At 38.3% G+C, this 18,066-nt stretch overlaps 1 protein-coding gene across 3 annotated transcripts in view; it reads left to right on the top strand.

The window, feature by feature from the left end:
- The window catches only part of LOC107686294 (multiple epidermal growth factor-like domains protein 11), a 128,516-nt gene that overhangs the window by 91,408 nt on the left and 19,042 nt on the right, over nt 1-18,066 (top strand). For all 3 annotated transcript variants that reach the window (XM_016483235.1, XM_016483236.1, XM_016483234.1), the window contains 3 exons: nt 11,949-12,069; nt 13,119-13,282; nt 13,417-13,519. In XM_016483235.1, coding sequence (XP_016338721.1) covers nt 11,949-12,069; nt 13,119-13,282; nt 13,417-13,519 — 388 coding nt within the window. The remainder of the gene's footprint in view (nt 1-11,948; nt 12,070-13,118; nt 13,283-13,416; nt 13,520-18,066) is intronic.

Here is an 18,066-nt window from a genome sequence, read left to right as displayed (position 1 = left end):
GGCTCGACAGGGGATCGGGAGCCATTCCTAGGCTCGACAGGGGATCGGGAGCCATTCCTAGGCTCGACAGGGGATCGGGAGCCATTCCTAGGCTCGACAGGGGATCGAGAGCCCTTCCTGGGCTAAACTGAGGATTCCGAGGGCTCTCCTCCTCTTTTTGACACCGACTTCCCTCCATATTCTGGCCCTTATGTCCCGCCATAGTCAGCTCACCCTCAGCCATGATGCAGGGAGCGGAGCTCCTCTCCGCGCTCACACCGTCCACGGCTTGCTCCCTCATGGTGGGCACGGTCACCGGCTCTCGCACCTGGTCTGACGTGTTGGGCTCAATATCCGAGGTGATCCTCTTCTCAGCCGCGGGGCTTCGCTCCAGCTCGTGGATCGCGGCGGGAAATGGCTCTCTGTCATCAGTGGGCTCAGGCTTATGCTCCGTACTGCGGGGAGATGGTGGGCTGGGCTCAGGGTCCTGAGTGGGGCTGGTGTTGTTGTCAGCGATGTCCACGGTCAGATGGGACTTGCAGGACACCAGCACCCACTCGATGAAGGTGGCGAGGCTCTCTCGAGGACCATCCCCGGACAACTGCGCTCGTGTGGTGGCGTTAAGTCCAACTTGATAGAATGAACAGAGGCAGTTGTCCGGGTAGTGCGTGAGGTGAGCCAGGGACAGAAAGTCGTTTGTGTGGTCCTCAAGAGAGCGTTCCCCCTGCTCCAGCAGGAGGATTTGGAAGGCGGGGTAATCCATAACATAAAAATAAAAAGACAAAAACCGGAAAAACAAACGAGGGGAAAGACGCCGTTATACTTTACTTAGTGGTCGGTTATTCTGTCATGGTCACGGTGTGTGGAGGCAGGCAGGACGACGAGGATTCCAATAATGACTTTTAATGTAGACGCAACAAGGCAGATTCAAGAAGGACGGACGGACGCACGCACGCACACACGGGGTAACGTTCACAATAACCGACCAACTCGAATACAGGAGACAGGAACAGATATAGGGCAGATAACGAGGGGCAGACAGGTGAGCACAATGAGGTGATTAACTAATAACGAGAACAGGAACAACCAAATAAGGACACAGAGGGAGAGACCACAATCAACAGTCCACAGGGGTGTGACAACAGCGTGCACAGTTGTATACTTATACATACATATCAACACATATACACAAATATACATACATCCACATACATATGTACCATCCCCCCAGTTAAAGAGAAGAGAAAAAAAGAGAGAGAAAAAAGAACAACAAGGCCAGATAGGCAAGGTTAACTATTGCTATAGCAATTACTGTTTACTTAGCTGAGGATGTTTTTGTTCTCTGTATATCAATCACTTTTCCCAGTCCCATTTTAAAAGCATTTTTTTTTTCATCTTTAAAGTATATGTAAGTTCTTCCATTAACAGGATTTCCTCAATTATCCCAAACCATTGTTTACAATTCAGAGTAATATCTTTAAGCCAATTCCTAGTTATAGTCTTTTTACAAGCCACAAGAAGAATCTTACATAAATATTGGTCGCTTTTAGGTACTATGCCTTTAATATTTCCCATAAATAAAAACCAAGAGGTTCTAGGTATTTTGTATCCAAACACTTCAGATATGACTACCTGCACATCATCCCAAAATGATTGGATTTTCTCACAACTCCAAAAGATATGTGTGTGATCCGCTTCTAACTGTCCACACTGTCTCCGGCAAGCCTGCTGCCTGGACACTTGTTTGCTTTTGATCTTGGGTGTTATGAAGAAGCGAATAAGGCACTTCCATGAAAACTCCCTACATAACCATTATACATGTACCTTAACATTTGAGAAAGATATTGGTGCATTATATACTCAAGTGTGAATGTAGACCATAAAATACGGCAAATTTGTACAAAATACGCTTCAACTTCACGGATTGGCACCAAGTAAAATTAAACATACACATTGTAAATTTAGCAAAACTGTGATGTATTATACATCAAAATTTTCAGTAGGCACTGTGTAATCACAGAAACATAAAGAAGAAGCACACTTTGGCCCAAGTTGGCTAAAATGACTCAAAATGCGACCCCTTAATTATGAATAATGCCAAAAATGAACATTTCTACAACAGATTCATTGCAGCTTAAAATAATTTACAGCACATCTTTACTCATCAGTATCAGTATCATCCCTATCAGGTCACAAGCAATCGAGGCAAATCCATGGACACTTTGACGTTGGACAGTCCACTGGCCTTTAACACCGAGTTCGCTGTGGCAAGAAGGATGTGTGAGGGGCAAATTGACCATTTCCAGCCAGTATGAAGGTAAATACCTAGCATAATTTACATGATCGTATGCAAAAAACCACGGCATCATCAAGCGTACTGTTGACAGGTGAAGCTGCCAGTCCGATTCTCATGTTGCTCTCACAAAAAGAAGGAGTATCTGTACCATGTCGATGTACGAACTCCAGAAGGCAAACGTTGGGTTTTCTGCACTTCTTCTTTCCACAAAGTCTACATATTTTGAATACATTTTGTCAATTTTTTAAACTGCAGGATTATACATGGAGAACTTTTATTTTCTCGCTCAAAACCAATAGATATTTTTATTGGAATGAGAAGAATTTAGTGCCCCATATATGGGAACGGGAATAAACGAAAAACGGCTTCACCTTACGGCCTAATATTTATGAACTGGTAGTAGTTTGGTGTATTATCCACATATCATACCAATCTGTTTCTGGTATTTCAGTCTTTAATTCTTTATCCCAGATTCCAGATTTTCAGATAGTTGTATCTCGGCCAGATATTGTCCTATCCTCTTATTTAATATCTGAATCTTATTTATTCAGTTTTCAGATTATGTATAATTTCAAAAAATTGCCCCTAATGACTGGTTTTGTGGTCCAGGGTCACATATGGCTTTACAATACCTGTTGGATTTGAATGTTTTTGTACCAATATATTTTTATCAGTGCAACTGCTTAATCAAATTAATTAAATTATATACTGATTAATTAATTGAATTTAATTAATCACATATATAAGTACCTGCTCAGAAAAGTGGTTTGTGGTTAAGTTAAAATTAAAAAATGATGGTTTATTATAATTTTATATTTATATTTTTTATTTTTATTTGCTGTTATTTATTTATTATTCTATTTAATTTTATATTTTTTATATAAAACTTTTTCTTTTTTCTTTCTGTTTTATTGTGGCAGATTGTGGCAAAATTAAATCATAAAATAGACATTATAATAAGTTAATTCCCTTGTAAAAGAGTCATTAAATTTATTTACTAGTTTATTTAAAATTAAAAATTTTAATAAAAAATATTTTATACTAAGTATAGTTCAAATCTATTAAAATATTTACTGACATATCGCTTGAGACTTACTGATATAAAATTATATTTAAACTTTATTTCGAGTTGTGAACAATGCACATTTCTTAATATTAAGCCTAAAATGTGTTTTAATGTCGCTATTGAAGACAAATAAAAATAACACACAAATTGACCCTTTACAGTTCCGAACGATGTATTATTCTTACCTTTATGAGCAAAAATGACGGCGTATTTTAATTTGTTTCCACTGATGTCCTGAAGCGCGCTTCAGCTTCCACTCTCCTCACAAACGATTGGATATGCGCCTGATAGTGCACATTTATCTAGGTTAAATGTTTAAACTAACATTGTGATATGCTTTAAGTATTTTATATCTATAGATTTTATTTTCGGCAAGTCGTAATTACAACATCGTATGTAGAGCCCGACCGATATATCATTTTGCCAATATTATCGGCCGATATGAGCCTGTCGCATATATATCGGTATCGGCGAATATGCTGCCGATATGAAATTTTTTTTACAAAACATATAACGCAGATAAACTGCTTCTAAATGGTCTAATTACTTAGTTTGTCCAGCAGAGCACGCTCCATTGTTGGCTACTGGCGACCCAGGTCACTGTAGTGTCAAACTTCACCCGAGTCCGCTGCTTCAAATTATCCACCCGCACCTATATTTTTCTCTGATTTAGATAGCCGCCCTGACCCCGCACCCGATCGTCACAATACAATGATTCTAATTCTTAGTTTTGCATGATGATATGATGAATGGATGGTTAATTTTTAATAGCAGATTCAGTGGCGTTAGAGCTGATCTGCGCATCACGGTACGTGTCTGCGGCCACGGTCCACGGCCACCGGAGCTGATCGCGGCCACTCAGTCAATGCTTGTGTTTATACCAGCCGCATCGTGTCCCAGAACTCATGCTTATCACATCGGTCAATCACATTTCCTAAGTCAGCATAGTTTGTACAGTCAGTAACGTAGCAGATTGAAAAGTTAGTATCTTTCTGCAGTCCAATAGATGGCAGTGCGGTGGTGGCTTGAGTCTGTTGAATGGTGATTTAACGCTATGTTGTCACCTAGTTGGAGAGACTCAATGCTAAAGTCAATAAGCAATGTCCCTGTCTTTTACTCTCACAATGAGCTTATCATACTCATTTGCTACATTAGTAGGGCCCTATGATTTTCACGATGTGGAAAACGCAGACAGAATCACGGAATCCATTCATAAAAACGGAATTTACTATATAACGCGGAATATCATGAAATTTTTCATATTTTTGATGAATAAATAAAAAAACAGGTCAGTACACTTAAATCAAATCGCGATATAGACTAGTGTCTGTGAATATTAAACTGCAAAAAGACTATTTAAATACGGATACTCATGTTCTGCATGTTCATTTGATTACCAGAAAATACACAACACAGAATTTTTAAGAAAACAATATTATTAATTATTATTATTGATTCATTTTAGATGTTTAATTTTGGAAAAGCTGTGCTTCCTGCATAAACCTGCTCCTGTTGGATTGGCAGTAGCTTGCTTGCCCTACAGAGTTACCTTGTTTATTTTCTTAATTCAAGTTTGTATATAGTATATATATATAGAGAGAGAGAGCGAGAGAGAGAGAGAGAAAGAGAGGTCTATTTGTGTTTTAAAGTTATTTATAATAAGTGAAGTTAAGTTTACTGTTAAGAGCACTGATGTCAGACTCATTTTGTATAATACAGTTTATTGTTAAATTGTTAAATACCCTGCCTCCATTACATATCTTTGTCACATCAAAAGTGTTTGATCACCACATTTGAGTTATTGCATAAAATGTTTATTTATATATATTCTGTTTATGTCAAAAGTTTGGACACACGAATGGGAAGTGTGTCCAAACTTTTGACTGGTACTGTACTATAATATACACATAAAGAATATCGGCCGATATATCGATATCGGGGCTTTTTTACTCCCTAATATCGGTATCAGCATCGGCCCTCAAAAAACCCATATCGGTCGGGCTCTAATCGTATGACATTGTCTCATATGATGCTCATAAGTTTATTCATATTGCGTTAGCGGATAACACCAAATCAGTAAAAGAATAAAAATTGCACTACGAAAGATCTCCATGATTAGCCTGTTTTTGCACTTCCTGTTTTTCCCTGCTTGAGAATTTCTGTCCAATGAATGGATGACCTTAGCACACGTGTGGTTTTGTTTACAATTTCTGGTTCACTTGCAAAAAGGGCAGTGCGAAAGCGAACCGCACCAAACAAAAAAATCAACATTGTATTTGGTCCGGACCAAAGCAAGTGAACTAGCGGACTTTCCTGGTGTGAATACACCCTAAGTATACCAGTTTAGCCAGTTTATGTCATAATTTGCTGATTAATTAAATTAATTAATGCATTAATTAATTTATGACATATGATGAAAATCCCCCAGATGAAAATCTTCAGTCCCCAGGTGAGAATCCTGATTCAGTTGGTGGTTAAGTTAAATTTAGTTTCAATGTGTCTTGATGACCCAAAATGGAAAATACCAAGCCTAAACAGGGCCGTAGATATGACATGAAGGTGGCAAAACTCATAATTACATAATAAAGGTTTATGATTGTGGATTTTTCCAGGGAAAAATGGAAGCATCTTTCAGAGAACATTTCTAGTCAGCACTTCCCTTGATCTTTCTTTGAAAAGTTTTTGTGTCCTGATACTTAACGCAGAAGTGTCAGCGAATACAGTTTATTGCTTTGAAAATGATCTTTATAGTGGTCTCACATGCACACATACACACACACACACACACACACACATAAACACATCACCTCCTGCAGGGAGTCTGGGAACAAGGTGAGAGTCTCAGCAATGCTACTTTCTCAATGCTACACAGCAGGTTTAGACTTAACACAAAGACCTTCGCAAACACAGAAAGAAGCGCTAGATACAAGGACTCCAAAATAGATTGTGATTTCTAGGCAAGACTCTATATGACATAAATAACCAATCGTTTTGTTATCCAGTTGGTTGCACATGGCACACAATCTACCCGGCTTCGTGTTCTCTGATGAACAAAGGGGATGCTAAAATGAAAGTGATAAGATGCAAGGAGAGAGCACGAGAAAGACAGATTGAGAGATGATCATATCAGTAATCTGAATTTATTTTAGAGAGATGTTCAAATAGATGGATGACTTGTTCTTTTGCTTTACTGAATGCGTCATAGTATTGCTTACAGTCCTGTTCATCTTGTTCATTCTCAGAAGCAAATGTACTTTCCTTTAGAGCTAGTAGCTTTAGAGATGGAGAACTAAGAGAAACTAAAACAATTGTTTGGGAGTAACTAAAACTAAAAGTAGCACTAGCAACTTGTAAATTATACTTACAAATTCACCCAGAAATTACTCTAACTTTCATGTTGTTCAGCCAAAATAAAATATTTATTTTCTATTTGTTTTCATTGTTTTTGTATGTCTTTGACTTATATGGACTACATTATATGTTTTTTAAGATATTGCATCTTTAAAAAGTTTGGGGTCAGTAAGAGTTTTATTTATTTATGTATTTTTGATACTTTCATTCATCAAGGATGCATTGAGTTGATTAGAAGGGTCAGTAGAGATGTTTATGATGTTACAAAACAATTTCTATTTGAAATAAATGCTGTTCTTTTTCTGTTCTGTTCTCCTATAAGATTTCTGAAAAAATTATTTCGACAGATCATTTTTTTCAACATTGATAATGAGAAATGTGGAAAATTCAGCATTGTCATTACTAGAATAAATTACATTTTAAAACATACTGTATTAAAACGGAAAACTATATTTACTGTATTTATGATGAAATTATTGCACATTTTGTGAGGATAAAACACTTTTTTTTCTGAAAAATAGAAGAATACTACCAACTCCAATCTTTTGAATGGTAGTGCAGCTTATTGTACATTTTTAGTAGCGTCATTTAAAGTTATGAGTAAGATGGAAAGCTACAGTTTCAATTATCTTCCCCGCCACTGAACTGATTTCACTCCCGCTGCATTCAGAAACAGCGGAAATGTTGCAAAGCAGATAAAATTAAGACAGTGCCGCAGGTAAAGACTAGAACGGCAGTGATGATTAAGACAAACTCAGTACCAGAGGCTGTAGCCAACTCCTACCTTGGCTGTAACTGTTGCAGTGTCCTGTGGCAGAGCTACTACAGCGATTTGAACTAGCAGGCGGAGGCACAGACTGTATCTTAATTTTCACCACCTGCTCTTTGTGTTGGATTTGGGGGGCCTGCTGCCAGTTCTATTAAACACTGCTCGAGGAGCTTTGGCCAAGGAGTCTGACCGAGATGCAATGGAATTGGGACACGAAGCTCCATTTTCAGACCAGCTCTTTCATTTGGACCTATAGAACAACAAAGGTTAATAATTTGACCGCAGTCTGGTCGAAAATAAGAGGGGTAATGGCCACCAAAACTCTCATCTATAGAGTTCTGAGAGAATGATATTTATAGGGGTGGGAAAGGAACATATATATGCTTGTGCTGCTGGTACAAGAGAGCACAGGTGGGGAGATGCTGGTAGTACCACGCTGAAAGCACACATGCCACATTCATGTGTGCTTTCATGACACTTCACTAGAATGCACAGATGCATTAGTAGGAATTTTAATGCTTTAAAATAACATTCATTACCAACACTTGTAGATATTGTATGAATGACCACTAATGAATGACTGCTAATTTAGCATTTTTCTAAATTATACAAATATTTTATTTTCAACATAACTACTTGACTGCAGATTTTAACTGAAAAAAATAACATTTAAGAAAGTGTTCACACTTTAATTCTTTTACTCACTATTAACAAACCATTAACTACGACTTTTGCCTCAATAAACTCATAATTTGAAGGTCATTGTTAAGTTTATGTATTGGGTAGGATAAGGGATGTAGAATATGGTCATGCAGAATTTGTGATATATAAGTACTAATAAACAGCCAATATGTTAATAATATGCACGCTAATAAGCAACTAGTTAATAGTGAGAATTGGTCCCTTTTACTAAAGTGTTACCAAATGTTGTGTTATGTTGTTTTCCAGCATGATCTAAGAATTATCCAAAAAGCATGTTGTTTTTCTGTGGACACAAAAACATCTGACCTTTTGTACAAAGTAGCTCAAATGATCAGTGTAATTAATTTGCTTATTTATAATTAATTAGTGTATTTGTTTCTTTTTATTGTTGTTGTTGTTTTATCATAAACTGATTATTTTCAAATGCATCAAAATACTGAATCCCAGATTTTCTGGGTTTTTATAATTTTTTTTTTTTTTGAACCTCACTGAATGTGAAACTGTAGAATTCAAAGCTTCAAGACATGTCTAGCTCTTTGAATGTACTAACGATTTGTGTTAATTTTATTATAAAGTGAATATTTAAGAATATTCATTGATTTCCTGCATGATATGAGAATTATCCAAAGATAATTTATTTTGTGCTTCAATGGAAACAAAACTGACTTTTTGCACAAAGAAGCTCAAATGATCAGTGTAATAAATTTGCTTATCAATAATAATTAAAATATAATTTTATATAATAATAATTCTTTTTTTCCTTGTTTTTATCCTAAAAATGATTATTTTAATATTTAAAAAATACTGTATCCAATATGTTCAATGTGGTCTCAGATTTTTGGACCTCACTGAATATGAAAATGTACCATTTAAAGCTTGAAAACATTTCTAGCTTTTTGAATGTACTAATGATTTTTGTTGATTTTATTATAAAGTGAATATTTAAGAATATTTAACCTCTAAACATAAGTCTGACTTTAGCCTGCTTTTAGAGGAGTTTAGTCACCCAGTTGAATGAGTGCTCTCAGGCCTGTGTCAGTGTAATCTGGAGCATTCACGGGTCTCGCTAAATCCCTGTGGTCATTTGTGAGCCAGAGACTCTTTTACCTCCTCCAACCCATTCACCAGTAAATTGTAGGTCTGCTGAAAAGTCGAACAAACTAACTTTCTCGCCCCATATTCGGCTGCCTGCACCGATAGTTTTAAGTCTTTTTCCGTAGAACAGAACTGCCATTGTTAGCAGTCTGCTTGCTGTCACTTTTGAGCCGAACAAAGATAACTGCACGTAGATTGATGAAAAATTAATCCACAGATGTAAGCTTTTCATGTGGGGAGTGGATGGACGAGCGAAGCAGATGGAGAGGTAGAATATTTGAAATGGGGAATACAATGGGGGAATGTGGGAGAGTGAGAATGAAAAAGAGAGCGCATACAAGAAAGAAAAGAGTGGGAGTAAGAGAAAATATTGGAGATGATTGTATCAAAGTGAGCGAGCGAGATAAATGATGACAGATTGAAAGAAGGAGAGAGAGGGGAGAAACAAAAAATATATAGAGAGAGCGAGAGACGGTCCCGCTTGGTGCCCATGGCGTCCTGTGGCATATTTTATCCTGCTTTCCACTCAGACCTAGTTCCAGATGATAATGAGTGAGCGGGTCCTTTGCTGCTCGATCCCCGGCACTGGGGAGACGGATGCAGGAGGCGCGAAGCACACTGCCATTACCCCACTAATTGGGAGTCTAAATCATTTTGTCAGCTGTCAGTCAGAGCCAGGGATGAGGCAAAAAGACACCGGCGATGGCCGGCGCTGGGATACAGGCGACTCCCCTGCTGAGCCTGGTAAAGCACAGAGATTGTGCTGGTGTTGCTTGGCTGGGGAGCAGGGCTTAAGAACACAGTGTCAGTCAGTCATCAGCAATGCTTTTCTGGGGGATGGACAGAGGTGCCGAGGGCCAGGGGCTGTCAGCTCATTAATGCAGCTGGGGAAAGCAAGCCTTTAGCTCTGAGCATCCGCTGCCACACTCTGTGTGACTGCAACAAGGAGACTAGCTACACACGGACTTTAGGTTTGCTGCTGTGCAAATGTGTTCTCCACCTCTCTACTCAATTGAACTGTATCAAGCTCTGTTGCAGAGAATGTTTTGCAGGAAATTTTCTGTTGAAGTTTCACAGAATCCTCAGATGGGATTTGGAGTCACACTTCACAGCACAGTGCTCATGTTAGAGTGTAAAATTACATAAGTAAGTAAGTAGAGAAAAATTCTGATAACAAAAATCTTAGATTTTCTGAACGAAATGTGCAACAAAACTCACTCCTACGATGCGAGGGTGTTGTTAGTGGTTGCCAGGACGTTGCTATGTTGTGGCTAAAATGTTCTGGGAGGTTTTGCTTATTGTTGTAGGTTGTTGGGGAATTTGGGTGGTTTCTAAGATGCTTTTGTGGGTGGTTGCCAGGGTGTTGCTATGCAGTTGCTAAAAAAGTTCTGGGTGGTTTTCTACATTTTTATATGCTTGCTAAGATTTTTTGGGTAGTTTTAGCACATTACTGTTCCGTTGCTAGATTATGCTGGGTGTGGTTACCAAGGTGTTGCTATGTGGCTACTGGATAATAAGGTGTTCTGGGTGGTTTAACACATTGCTCTGTAGTTGCAAAATTGTTGTAGATGGTTTCCAGTAAGTAGAGAATAATTATTTTAACTAAATTCTTGTATTTTCTGAAAGAAATGTGCCTGCCTGAGTAAAACTTACTATTATGATGCTAGCGTGAAGTAAAAGGTTGCCAGGGTGTTGCTATGTAGTTGCTAAAATGTTCTAGGTGGTTTTGCACTTTGTTGTAGGGTGTAGGTTGTTTTGGGTGGTTGCCAAGGTGTTATGGGTGGTTTTAGCACATTGCTATTGTGTTGCTAGGCTATTGTGAATGGTTGCCAGTGTAGTTGTTAAAAAGTTCTAGGTGGTTTAGCACATTATTATATGGCTGCTGGAGTGTTCTGAGTGTTTTTTTCACATTGGTATTCTATTGCTAGGCTATCATGGGAGGTTGCCAGGGTGTGGCTATATAGTTGCTCAAATCAGTGTTGAAAGCTGTGAGATATGCAGTGTTGGGAAGGTTACTTTGGAAATGTAACAGGTTACAGATTACAAGTTACCCTACTTAAAAGAACAGTTAGCCTTGAAATAAAACATATATATATAATTCCAAACAGGAAATAAAAAAATTCTGTGTCCTAAACTCCTAAACTCTCAATTTGGGAAAGAAAGTGTGTATGTGGGAAAAAATTCAGATGTAAGCCCCTTTGTGATCGTTAACATTTTCATAAATAATTGTAATTTAATTATTTGTAATTATTTAATAATTATTTAATTAATCATTTTTTCTCAGTAACTGTAACTGATTACAGTTACATTTATTTTGGGTAACACTTTATTTTAAGGTGACCTTGTTACACATTACATGTACTTACTGCTATAATTACAATTATACATAATTACATGGAAGTAACCCTAATCCTAACCATATAGTAAGTACATGTAGTTAATTAATATTACTCAGTACCTAAATGTATAATTACACTGTAACAAGAATACGGCTTAAAATAAAGTGTAACCTTATTTTGTAATTTAATAACGAAATGCCATTACATGTAAGTTACTCCCTAACACTGGCTAAAATGTTCTGGGTGGTTCCACAAATTACTGTGCAGTTGATACATTGTTGTAGGTAGTTGGCAGGGCAAAATTTGCTTAATATATATTTCTTGAACAGTTAATCTCTGTGTGTTTTTCAGGGCGACGACTGTTCCCAAATCTGCCCACGTGGACTATACGGTACTAACTGCACTTCCACCTGCCACTGCCACAACGAGGCATCCTGCTCACCAATCGATGGCTCCTGCATCTGTAAAGAAGGTACAGCATAATGTGCTCTACTTCGTCCTTTTATCCTTATTCCCTCATTTTTCTTATAGATATGAATAGAGAGAAAGCCATGAGAGACTATGGGTTTACAACCAACCTAATAACAAGATTATAGCTTGACCTGTACAAATAAATCGATAAGCAATCAATACATGCAATCAGATGCTAAGGAAAATTTGTAATCTTTACGTTCGATTACTCTGGGACTAATTAATCATTTTCTAATTCCCTTTCAAACAGATGCCAATGTTTAGAGAATTAACCCCGTCTATAAATAAAAATTAGGAATGCCTGACAATCCGGTTATACTCCAAAAACACTTTCCGGACATTAGACATAAAAAAAAAAAAAAGAAAATAATATCCGTTCTCTATATATCCATCTCTGTCATTATGGAAAAAAGGTGTTTCAATATCAAAGGATCCAAAGTCTTTCCAGGTCACTTTCAAAGGATACATAACCACTTAGCACTTACATGCACATATGGCCTTTTTAGGCTGTAATAGCATAAAAAATGCAGCGTGAATCCACAAGAGCCCTGTGAGTGCTCAGCGTTTGGCTGACCGCAGCTAACCGTACCTGCGGGATGGCCTTTATTGTTGCATAAACATGGACTCGTCCTTAAAGGCCTACACCAGCAGAGTATTTGTTCAGGTCCCTCCAGTTTGGAAGGAAGCTCATTAGAGACAGTACCTTTAAAATCCTCATCCCATTCATAATGCAGAACCCCAGTGTGCTACACAATGTCTCTGCCTATCCCACTCTGCTCTTATGTTGACCTCAAACCATGCATATATTCAACTCATTGACGTGAGCCAAGGGAGACAAGAATCCTCTGGCTTCTGTCAAGATGTGACCTCACTTCCCCCTCTTCCCGCTCTATTAATTGAACACTTATAATAAACTAGAGAAGCTTTGGCTAGAACTCAAAAAGAGAATGTTAAACCCTCGGTTTTTAGCAAATAAACAACTGAAGGAGCCAATGGTGGAGTAGACAAATAAATTAACGAATGTCTGTACCGTCTCCCTTTGCTTTACAGGTTGGCAGGGTGTAGGCTGCTCAATTCTGTGCTCCAGCGGGACTTGGGGATTGGGCTGTAACCAGACTTGTTTGTGTGCCAATGGTGCGGCTTGTGACCCAGTTGACAGCTCCTGTACCTGTACCTCGGGCTGGAAAGGGGAACACTGCCAGCAGCCCTGCCCCGTGAGTATCTTCCCGGGACCGGTTCCATTGTCTCTCTGCCAGAGGCTAGCAGGACTGGCCGTTTGATTTATAAATATTTGTCATGACAGGGCAGTTTAAGCTTAGCAAGATGGTTTGTGTGTGTGGTTATTCAGGATGGCACATATGGACTGGAGTGTCGTGAGCGTTGCGACTGTAACCACGCTGGTGGATGCGACCCTGTGAGTGGATTCTGTCGCTGTTTGCCGGGATGGACAGGTGAGTGTAAGACCAGTGACATAATCACATCGACATGTTAAAATAGGGTTTTATGAAGCAACATAGATGCTGGAGTGAATTACTCACTCATTGTTGAAAGAAGAATTGATGTGATTTAAACATGCAGTGACAGGCACATAGGACGCATTCAATTTATGAAAAGTGACAGTAAAGTCTATCCACAATGAACTTTCTATTCATCAAAGAATCATAAAAAAATGTATCAAAGTTTCCAAAAAAATATTTTGCAGCGTATCTGTTTTTAACATTGTTTCATAATAATACGAAATGTTTCTTAAGCACCAAATCATCATATTATAGGATCATGTGACACTGAAGACTGGAGCAATGACTGCTGAGAATTCAGCTTTGCCATGACAGGAATATATTATATTTTAAAATATATTAAATTAGAAAACTGTTATTTTAAATTTTAATAATATTTCACAATTTGTACTGTTTTTTTTATTCAATTAATGCAGGCTTGGTTAGCATGAGATACTTATTTCAAACCTTTAAAAATATTACCATCCCCAAACATCTGAACACTAGTGTAGAACCTAATATAGTTTATAGCTACGCTTTGATTTCTTGAGGATGAAGTTTTCAAGATGATCAAGTACAAATTATGAATAGCCCATTTTATGTTTTGGCCAATTGTTATAGGAATACTCAATGTGGTTATCCAGAAATGACTTTATATTCTGTATAGAGCTGCAGCTCTGTTACGCTGCAGAAACACTGTCAGTGTGAAAGTACAATGAGACCCTGCTGTTAATACAGTTACGCTGCAGCGCTGCTTGCTCAAGCTGTGTGAAACCGACTTACTTCTAGTAGTAATACTGCTGCTAATCATTATAAGAGTCAGCTGGCAGAATTTTGAAGATATTGAGGTCTCTCGAGATACCACAATGTGTCTTCATGACACAAATATAATATATAATATCCACCCCGAAGCATCTGCTATAGTTTATTGTTAGAATGTAATAGATTTTCCAATAAAATATTGCAGTGTTAATTTTTAAAGTAATCCAGAAATAATAAAATCAGTGTTTTCTTTGTAATCATGAAAGTATTAACCTTTCATCTGCCTTCATCTTGAGGGAAAAATCATGATTTTTTTCTGAAATATAATTATGAAAACACGAAATCCCATTTTATTTCAATAGCAAAGCAATAGCACATTTTTATTTCAGCTCCTGCTAATGTTGTATGTTAAATTAAACAGATTCTACATATGTGTGTGTATATTGTTCAGATTATTCTACACAGGACCACCATGCCTCCAAAAGATGTTATCATAGGACACACAGCCTGCAGGCAGATTAATATGAGATCTCCAAAAGCATGAAGCATGTTGCTGAACATGTTACCTAATTAGATTGCACTGACCCAAAATGAAGCAATCATTCTGCGGTTTGCATATATGGCTTTCACACTGCGCTTACACCTTCTGTTGCAGCGGTCTCAGCACTGTGTGTCCAAGAAAGAGATATGAGAGGCAGTGGACATGTTTGAATATCATAGAAGGGCTGTGTTTACAAGTTCTTCAGCATGTGAACATGTTATACGAGAAGCGTAAGGGAGCAGGTTGAGATGCTAGATGTGGCTTTGCCTGCAGGCCCTCCATAACTCTCTCCGTTCAGGTCTCTGAATTCTGACCATGTGTACTGGGAAATTATGTGGCTTTCATTATCTGCAAGAAGGAGCCAGCTACGCAGAAATCTCACACTCTGCATCCTGCCCAGGTCTCCGCCATCTGCCAGGCCTAATGGAGTCACCAGGGTGCAAATAGGCCTCAGAGACTGCGAGCATCTGAACAAAGAGACTTTGCAGAGCAGTGATTTATGGAAGCTATCGAGAGAGAGAGAGACAGAGCTAGACGTACATAGTGCATATGTGAGAAGATAGCGTCCGGTCTAAGACTTTAAGAGAATGAGCTACACATGAGATGGTGAGAGAGAGAGTGCAGAATGTATGATAAGGAATCTCACGTGGAGTCATGTTTTTGAGGTTGCTCATTTAAATAGGTCATATCAAATTTGAATTGATCTTCTGAAATAAGAGTTTGTACTATAAAGACTATAACTATAAAGCCCTGCAACTGTATCTCTCAAAACTTCTTCCCAGGCCCAAAAGACCATTTAAAGAAATTGAGGAGCAATAATTAATTTTTAATTTTATATTTTTATTTAGAAAGTTTATATATATGTATGTGTGTATATGTATGTATATACAGTGGGTACGGAAAGTATTCAGACCCCCTTAAATTTTTCACTCTTTGTTATATTGCAGCCATTTGCTAAAATCATTAGCAAATGGCTGCAATATAACAAAGAGTGAAAAATTTAAGGGGGTCTGAATACTTTCCGTACCCACTGTATATATTCATTGGCTATATATGGCTTTTGTGTACAGTAAAACTTGCAAGCCATAATAATAAAAAAAATGTTCTTTTGATTCCGTTCTTTTTATTAATTCACTAAACAAATAGAACGATTCATAAGTGAATCATATGAACCAAAATGATTTTCACAAATCCTTACCCAGTAATCACAAACTGGAAAGGTCATGGAAATTGGCCAAAGAATTATATAAAAAATATTTAATAATTACAAAAGCATATACATAGAAGGTTTAATAGTACAGCAGCAAAAAAAAATGATAATAAAAAAAATGTATTTAATTCTAAGGGCCAGAGATAGTGTGGAAAATGGTTGTGGAAAATAGTAATAAATTATCACAAATAACATATATTTATTATGAACTCATTAAGGTGAGAAGTTAAATGGACTGTCTTTGAAGAGTAGCAGTTGGAAGATTTTTTAATAATCAAACTAACCCTAAAATCTGTGTGGACGATGACACTGTTTTTATCTGCTCCGTGTGCCCGGTTCACTTGCTGTTCCAGCAACTTCCACTCCATCATCAGCTTTAGTAAAATAACCTGATAGCTGGGGAATTTACGAAGTCATGTTTTTTATGTTGTTTGTATTTTAAGTTTTTCGTTTTTTGTACCCCTCTCTCTTTTAGAATTGCTGACATTTTTACTTATTGAATGTTCTTTGCGTGACCATTTCCAGATTACTCCAGAACAAAGTGATGAGAGGTGAATGTAGACATACTGGGCAGCAATCACCTGATAGATACATGCGCATATCGTTCAAAAGTCAAATATAGAATAAATGCATTTGATTGGTAAACCAAATTCAGACTTTAAGTTTCAATTTCAAATGGTAATGCATGGAATTTACGGAAAAGCTCAACTAAATAACAGCGCTAATAAATGGGGGGCGTGGTGGCTTTGGCGATCGGCGCTCCAGTCAATCTACTCCACAGCCAATCACGGGCCCCCTCCTTGCTTGGGCCCCGGGGCTTCACCCTATGGTTAAAACGGCCCTGAGTACAGCATACAGAAAGATATGCCCAAGGACAGACAAGCTGAGAGTGTGTTTTATCAAAAGAGAGAAAGAGAGGGATGTGTGAGACGGGAATTAAATGGTCACTTTCAATAAAACTGTGTGCGTCTAATGGAGGGAGGAAGAGAAAGAGACAAAATAACTGAGAGCGAGATAGAGTGAGAAAGCAAAGAAATGTGGACGTGCGATATTAGCTGCTCCAGGGGCTCTAGACTGGAGGATCGTGGGTATAACACAGAGTGTCCTGCAGAAACCTTTGCATTACGTGTGCAGGCATGTGCGCCCGTGTGTCCACTTAACATGTAAAGTGTGGTGGAAAGTGATGTATATGATGGTACTTGCTCTTCACTCATTAATTGGCTGCCGGTCCCCCTGGCAGTTCTCTTCTTGAAAAGTCTCATATGCAGAGAGTCACTTCTCCTCTTTCTTCTCCCTCGCTCTGCTCAAAAGCCCCTCTGTTTGTCACCATTAGGCTTTCAGGGCACTCTTCTATTCTCATTCATTGCTGACAATAAAGGAAGTGCAGGACTTTTTTTCTGCCCAGCCCAGCAGAAGCTCAAACAGGCTTGCCCCTCCTTTGATGTGCGGTGGCTGGGCTTGTCTTAACTGCACATCCCCGTTGCCTCTCCATCCGACCACTTCTCTGTTCTGCCACAGAGGTGAAGCAGGTATGATGCCTGTCCCTGAAGTTTAGACCCGGTCTAATTCAAAGCCCTGGGACTAATGCCGTTTTAATGGGCCGTGCCACTCGCTCAGAAAGTCTCTGTCAAAGGAAATTGTAAATGAGGTTCCTGAGCTGCAGCTTGAAAGGGTGTGTGTGTGTGTGTGTGTGTGTGTGTGTGTGTGTGTGTGTTTTGTGTGTTTGTGTGTGTGTGTGTGTGCACCATTTCTCCCTTCTATGCCATCTTGCTTATGGAGTGTGAAATATATAGATGCTAATTTATTTAAGTTGTATTATTAAAGCAACAAGCCACTCGAGGATGAGCATTACACTGATTTTACCAAAGATAAATGCTGTACTTTGAATGGTGAAGCTGTGGTCAGTTCACTGTAGTTCATTGCCCCAAATGACTAATGGCTTTTTTTAAATTGATGACAGCAGCCACATCGTTTGACATAATATATATG

Source organism: Sinocyclocheilus anshuiensis, unplaced genomic scaffold (assembly GCF_001515605.1).
Source record: "Sinocyclocheilus anshuiensis isolate Anshui unplaced genomic scaffold, SAMN03320099.WGS_v1.1 scaffold481, whole genome shotgun sequence".
NCBI lineage: Eukaryota > Metazoa > Chordata > Actinopteri > Cypriniformes > Cyprinidae > Sinocyclocheilus > Sinocyclocheilus anshuiensis.
The sequence above is the reverse complement of the archived record's forward strand: the minus strand, read 5'-3'. Positions and strand labels throughout refer to the sequence as shown.